Here is a 6,975-nt window from a genome sequence, read left to right on the forward strand (position 1 = left end):
TTGTTGCCTCCTATCATGCCATTCGACGTGCCGAAGATAAACTATTTGTCTGAGTTGTAATAAAATCGAACTATTTATTGTTGATTTTTTTATGTGTTTGATCTTCTTTGTTTTGTTTGGAGTGTCATATGTTGTTTGTGTTGGGCGCGCGCCGTATTTTTGCGGCGCCTGCTGGAGCGGCTCGCGCGCGGTATATTTTGCAGCGGCCGCTGGGGCCAGCGCTCAGCTGCCCACAAAAACTAACTATTTCAAAGCTGTAAAGTCTTTTATTTTACGGGCCGTTGCGCGTCTGTTGGAGATGCTTCAAAGAAACGCCTACCTCCCCAGTAGACAGTGGATCACCTTGATCCGACAATGATAGCTCCTCGGGATTTGAGCCTTCTTCAACCTGCAAAAATTCTGCAGTCCAAGCTGATTTGGAAGGGCGGCAGTCATTCCGCAATTCAATGTACGCTGGCACGGACGCTCCGAACAGAAGATTCTTGGGAGGATGCGTACACCCTCCGTGCAAAATTTTCTGCTCTACCGACTTAGGGACAGGCACCGTTTCAAGGGGTGGGGAGTGTCATGAGTCATGACTTGGCTCACTCCTGTACATCGGCCCAAGGCCACCAGAGGGAACAGACGCCTAACCTGGGAACTGGAGGCCGAGAAGATGGCGCTGAGCAAGAGCGCAACGGGAGAAAAGGGCGTGAAGAATGTCGAGTTTTCAGATAGAACTAGACCATTTCCCCTGTCTCTCTCTATCTCTCCCTCCCCTGATCTTCTTCCTCTGTAAATCCGAATAGGCAAGCTGAGTGCATCACAACAACGAGTAGGTGCTCACCCACCGCCACCGGAAATTCACTTTGGCACCACGATGCGATGTGACGTTGAAACATCATCTGTCTGAAATTGAGTGCGATAAAGTCTCGGAAACATCTCAAAACCTATCAATCAACAACAAAAAATTGTCGGAAACATAATGAAAGGGACAAAACACCCGGTCCAACCATGAGGTGACACAGCAGTAGATAGATCAATAGTACTAGCAAAGGTCGGAAAGGACACAGACAGCACTGACAAATCACAAATTAATGCCGGCAACGAGATCGTAGTATCATCAAAGGTAAAGAGATAGACCACCAAGCAGTTCTGGTATGGTACTTCGAGATGACAAAGGTGCGATCATATTTTCTTCATGCAGGCAACTATTTTCATGTCGGGATTCTCTCGAAGCGGAGCTGAGTGCTTGTATGGAAGGTCTGTCGTTCGCAATACAGAGAAGTGACCTTCCAATGAAGATAGAAATGGATTCAATCGTTGCTTTCAAGTTGATCCAGGCCAAGGAGATTGATAGATCGGTCTACTCGTCGCTTATTATGGAGATTAGACACCTTATGTCTCTTCGCGATTCTTGTATTACTCATGTTGATCGTAGCCAAAATAAAGTTAGTGATAGCATAGCCAAATTTGCTTGTGTAGGAGGCAGAACCATGACTTGGATTGGTTCGGGTCCTTCGGATGCTATGGAGCTAACTACGATTGATCGTATGAACTGCCTCAGTTGAGTAATACATTATTTCACTCGAAAAAAAACAGCGTGCGTCAGGCAGCATACTTGACAGCGATGTCGGCGAGGCAGTGCGCTACCTCGGCCGGCGTCGAGAGCAACGCCATGTGGTCCGCGCCGTGGATTTCCCTGACCTCGTCCACGGGGTAGTTCTGCACCATCCACCGCTGGAACCCCTCGAAGATGGCGTTGTCGTCCTTGAGGACGATGAACACCTTGCGCACAGACCCGTAGCGAGCCTCCGTGTACGGTGGCTGCAGTTTCAGGTCGTCCACGAACATCGAGCCGACCCTCATCAGGGATCTTCCCAGCGTCAGGTCCTGCCGACAACATGCAACGTTACGTAAGGTATCGTAAACCCATACTCAAATCTCTTCCTAGCATGCAGGAGCATTCGATGGTTGTTCTAACAGATTGATTAACAGAGCGACAGGTACGTACATACCTCCGGCGAGCACAGCTGGTAGAACTTTGCTCGGGTGACCAGCGGCCCGAACCGGATGGAAATAGGCAGCTTGCCCTCAGGATCTTGAGGCTTAAACTCCATGTCCATCCAGTCCATTCTCCGCTTCTTGTACTTTTTAGATCCAGCAAACATGCATTAGTAGTGTACAAAAAGGAGTGTTTGACAAAAAATTATCACAATTGAGGCTTCCATCCCTCAGAACTATCACTTTTTTTAAAGTGGCTGAAAATTACCAAAAAATTGAAATCCCGTGACTAAAAACTACCACTTTCGGATAATAGCCAGTTTAAACGATTTAAACGCATTTATGACAGGCGGGACCCATCCGTCAGGGCTTACCTCGCAGCAAAGTAAACTCCGTTTATTTTGACACTAAGTAGACCGTTATGACAGGGGGCCCACATGTCAGTATCAACCTCCTTCTTCTTCCTCCTCCTCCTCTCTCTCTCTCCAGCATTTCAATAAGCATCTTCCGTGCATCTAAGGGAAGGAGACGACGGCGAGGTCCTCCTCGCCACCACGGCGAGGTCGCGTTGGTCGTGGCGAGCGTGCTCACCTTGCTGCCTCCCGCTCCTCCCCCGACCACAATGACGACGGCGTCCCCGATGCTACTCCGGCGCCGCCTTTCGCTCCTCCCTCGACCACGACGACGACGAGATATCTCTCACCCATCCCATGGCTTCGCCTTGGTCCGAGCTCCCACATGAGCTCCTGGGGCTCTTCGTCGCCCGCCGCCTGCTCCTCCGTGTAGGTGCAGCCGGCGCGCGCGGCCACGGCGCCGGACGCCGCCGAGCACGTGCGCCTCGATGAGGAGCTGCAGGAGCGCGAGTCCCGCCTGCGCACCAAGTTGTCGTCCGTGTCCGTGTTCAAGGCAAAGGCCCGACGGGTGATTGCCAACGACGGTGCGGGCGAGCAGCACGCCCGCGTACACGTCCACGACGCCGCTCCAGAGCACCACCCGCACCACCGAGTCGGCCGGCCACGTGGACCCGGCGCTCGCGGCAGCTTCACCGACGCCGCCTACCCATCCGGCGCACGGCGCCGCGCCGTCCTGTCCCCCGGCAGTCCCCATTTCCTCCCATGCACATAATATGTTTGTTAAAATGCCAAAGAGAGAGCGGAGGAGATAGAAGAAGGTTGATGTGGCCCCACTTGTCATAACGGTCAACGTCAATGTTCAAAACAAACGGAGTTGACTTTGCTGCCATGTAAGCCCTGACGGGTGGGTCCCGCCTATCATAAACGCGCTTAAATCATCTAAACTGGCCATTATCCAAAAGTGATAGTTTTTAGTCACGACATTCCAATTATTTTTATAGTTTTCAGCCACTTCTAAAAAAGTGATAGTTGTGTGGGATGGAAACCTCGTAGTTTTTTGTCAAACACTCAGTAAAAAAAGCGACAAGGTGGTGTATATATATGTTGGTGTTTTCTGTTTCCGCGTACGTCAAATCTAGAACTGCAGGTTCCAGGAACTCGATCATGGTGTGTACCTTTTCAAGCATGTACGACGGCGGCGACCTGTGATCCGGCATGAAGGCGGAGACGAACACCGCAGCGGCGACCTTCTCCGGGAACAGTTCGCAGGCGAGGGCGATGCTCACGCCACCAAAGCTGTGGCCGACGAGCACCACCTTCTCCCCGGGCGGGACGGACAACAGGAGGTCCAGCAGCGGCTTGCTGTAGTCGCGGAACGTCGGCACCTCGCGCAGCGGCCTGGGGTCCACACCCGACGCCGCGAGGTCAGGCGTGCTCACGCGGTGCCCGGCGTCCCTGAGCCGCGTGGCCACCTTGAACCAGGCCCAGCCGCCGACGCATACACCGTGCACCAGAACGAAGTGCTTGCTGCTAGCTTGGTCAGCCGGAGCCGCCATGTGTACACGCTGTGCACCAGAACGAAGTGTTTGTGCCTGTGGCTCTGACGTCTACAAACTAACATGGCTCCTGTGCATACGCCGACGCTGTTGCATTTATAAAGCCGCGCAAGCTTCGGCGCGGCAAACTAACATGAACTTTGCTATACCTACGAAACACCACGTGATTTGGGGCTTAATGCTTAGGTAATACTAGCACATATGCTCGTGTTGTAACACGGAGAAAATAAATAGTTGTATATTCAAATTTAACCAAAATATATAGCATATGGATGTATTGCAACAAATACAAAATAAAGAGAAGATTTCGTGTGGTATTCGAGAGTTTACCTGTCCTGGTGCACTACTGAGTTGCAGCTCTCAATTTGTCACTTGTGCTTCCCTTATCTTCACTTTGATGTGAATGTGTTGGGCAACCATGCGACAATGAAGATGCAATGCTTATCATCAAAAGATAAAAAGAAAAACAATTTAGATTTGTATATGGAACTGAGCTATACAATTTTCTACCGCCGCCGGCCCAGCCGACCTTAGCCGCGTCGCCACCTTGAACCAGGCCCAGCCGCTGACGCATACGCCGTGCACCAGAACGAAGTGCTTGCTGCTAGCTTGGTCAGCAGAAGCAGCCATGTGCATACGCCGTGCACCAGAACGAAGTGTTTGTGCGTGTGGCTCTGATGTCTACAAACTGGGAGTCTGGGACGCTGTTGCATTTATAAAGCCGCGCAAGTTTCGGCGCGGCAAACTAACATGGACTTTGCTACACCTACGAAACACTACCTGATTTGGGGCTTAATGCTTATGTAATACTAGCAAAAGGGTCCACGCGAAGCAACAGAAGAAAATATTTCATAATCTTTAATGGCCATGATCACATTTTGCTGCATCACCGAGATAAAGTATCACTCTCAATTTTGCGAAATCACGAACATTTTTTTTAAACTCGTGCACATATTTGAAATAGTGAACATTTTTTAAATTCGTAAACACTTTTTAAATTTCCGAACATTTTATAAAATCAAGATCATTTTATAAATACAATAATATTTTATACTATTTGCAACCATTTATATTGCGAATTTTTTTTTGTAACACTTTTCTTGAATCGGAGAACATTTTTAAAATCGACAAACATTTAAAAAAATGATGGAACAATTTTTGTAATTCACAAACATTTTTTGAAATACCTGATCATTTTTTGAATCAGCAAATATTTAAAGAATGAATAAACTATTTTGTAAGTTACGAATAGTTTTTGGATTTTTAGGGTATTTTCCATTCATGAACATTTTTGAATTATCAAACGTTTGTTTAATTTCATTAACTTTTTAATACACCAAGTTTTTAATAAATCATGAACATTTTTTGATTTCCCGAACATTTGTTTTTTAAATTTTGAACTTTTTTGAATAAGCAAACATATTTTTATGAAATCACAAACATATTTTGAATCCACAAACATTTTATGATTTCTTAAAAAAATCATTACATAATTCTCATTTTTCTTTTAATTTTCAGACTGATTTGACCCCCAAATTATTTAAAGTAGGAAAAAAGGGCAAAGGAAAAAGGAAAAAATAAAATAAAGAAAAACAGGCCGCCCAGACATGGGCCTACCCATACATGCGCGATGTCTTTTCCCAGCATGCAGAGCGTAGTATAGGAGGTCCCTACTGCATGGGTCAGCCTAGGCGGAGGATTCCCCTGTGAGGCCAATACGTACCGCAAAAAGCAATATGGGGATGGTAGGCCCACTCTGAAATTTAAGGGATGGCTAGTTAGAAAAGGAGGGATTTTCATAAGCTTATGTAAAAGTTAGTTCAAAAATAATAGGGCTTTGCTACACTTACAAAAGACTACGTAATCTGGGGCTTACGTAATGAGGTGTTAATTGTTAATTGGATGTTAGTGGGGGTAGCAGGCCCACCCTAAAATTCAAGGGGATGGTTAGTTAGGAGAGAAGAGATTTTTCTAAGCTTACGTAAAAGTTAGTTCGAAAATGATAGGGTTTTCCTAAATCTACGAAAGACTACGTGATTTGGGGCTTACGTAATGAGGAGTCAATTGTTAATTGGATGTTAGTGGGGGTGGCAGGCCCACCTTGAAATTCTTTTTTTAACATTGTACAGACACAAGCGCTCATATACAAGCGCATACACTCATCCTATGAACGCACACACGCACACTCTACCCCTATGAGCACCTCCGAAAGACTGAGCCGGCATATCATCTTGAAATTTACGAAGTCACCGTAGCCACCTCGTCGTCGACGGGAACTGTCGGGGATATACCCCGCAGTATGACCCGACCAGAGTTATGACCCGGCTGGGACTTGGTAAACCGGTAGATGGTAAGCTGGCAGACAGTTAAGAGAGATGGTAAACCGGCAGACAGTTAAACCAGATTATAAACCGGGGGACAGTCATAACCCAGCAGACAGAGTCGCCTGGGGTTAATACGAAGGAAATATGCCCTAGAGGCAATAGTAAAGTTTTTATTTATTTCCTTATTTCATGATAAATGTTTATTATTCATGCTAGAATTGTATTAACCGGAAACACAATACATGTGTGAATACATAGACAAACAGAGTGTCACTAGTATGCCTCTACTAGACTAGCTCGTTGATCAAAGATGGTTATGTTTTCTAACCATAGACATGAGTTGTCATTTGATTAACGAGATCACATGATTAGAGAATGATGTGATTTACTTGACCCATTCCGTTAGCTTAGCATTTGATCGTTTAGTATATTGCTATTGCTTTCTTCATGACTTATACATGTTCCTATGACTATGAGATTATGCAACTCCCGAATACCGGAGGAACACTTTGTGTGCTACCAAACTTCACAACATAACTGGGTGATTATAAAGGCGCTCTACAGGTGTCTCCGAAGGTACTTGCTGGGTTGGCATAGATCGAGATTAGGATTTGTCACTCCGATTGTCGGAGAGGTATCTTTGGGCCCTCTCGGTAATGCATATCACTATAAGCCTTGCAAGCAATGCAACTAATGAGTAAGTTGCGGGATGATGTATTATGGAACGAGTAAAGAGACTTGCCGGTAACGAGATTGAAC

General features: G+C 46.6%; 1 protein-coding gene across 1 annotated transcript; it reads right to left on the minus strand.

Moving 5' to 3' along the window:
• Positions 1-1,368: 1,368 nt before the first annotated feature.
• LOC123098661 (salicylic acid-binding protein 2) lies at positions 1,369-4,102 on the minus strand. Its single transcript, XM_044520708.1, has 3 exons — positions 3,512-4,102; positions 1,998-2,129; positions 1,369-1,872 (listed from the first exon to the last, which is right to left on the minus strand). Exons 1-3 carry the CDS (start codon positions 3,890-3,892, stop codon positions 1,588-1,590), a joined length of 798 nt encoding a protein of 265 aa, XP_044376643.1. The 5' UTR covers positions 3,893-4,102; the 3' UTR covers positions 1,369-1,587.
• Between the last annotated feature and the right edge of the window lie 2,873 nt (positions 4,103-6,975).

Source organism: Triticum aestivum, chromosome 4D, assembly GCF_018294505.1.
Source record: "Triticum aestivum cultivar Chinese Spring chromosome 4D, IWGSC CS RefSeq v2.1, whole genome shotgun sequence".
Lineage (NCBI taxonomy): Eukaryota > Viridiplantae > Streptophyta > Magnoliopsida > Poales > Poaceae > Triticum > Triticum aestivum.

Excerpts from the sequence above, each read along its gene's own strand:
- LOC123098661 (XM_044520708.1), bottom strand. The coding sequence starts at position 3,892 with ATGGCGGCTCCGGCTGACCAAGCTAGCAGCAAGCACTTCGTTCTGGTG. Across the intron at positions 2,130-3,511 it reads CGTCGTACATGCTTGAAAAG|TACAAGAAGCGGAGAATGGA; the intron begins GTACACACCATG and ends GGATCTAAAAAG. Across the intron at positions 1,873-1,997 it reads ACCAGCTGTGCTCGCCGGAG|GACCTGACGCTGGGAAGATC; the intron begins GTATGTACGTAC and ends TGTTGTCGGCAG.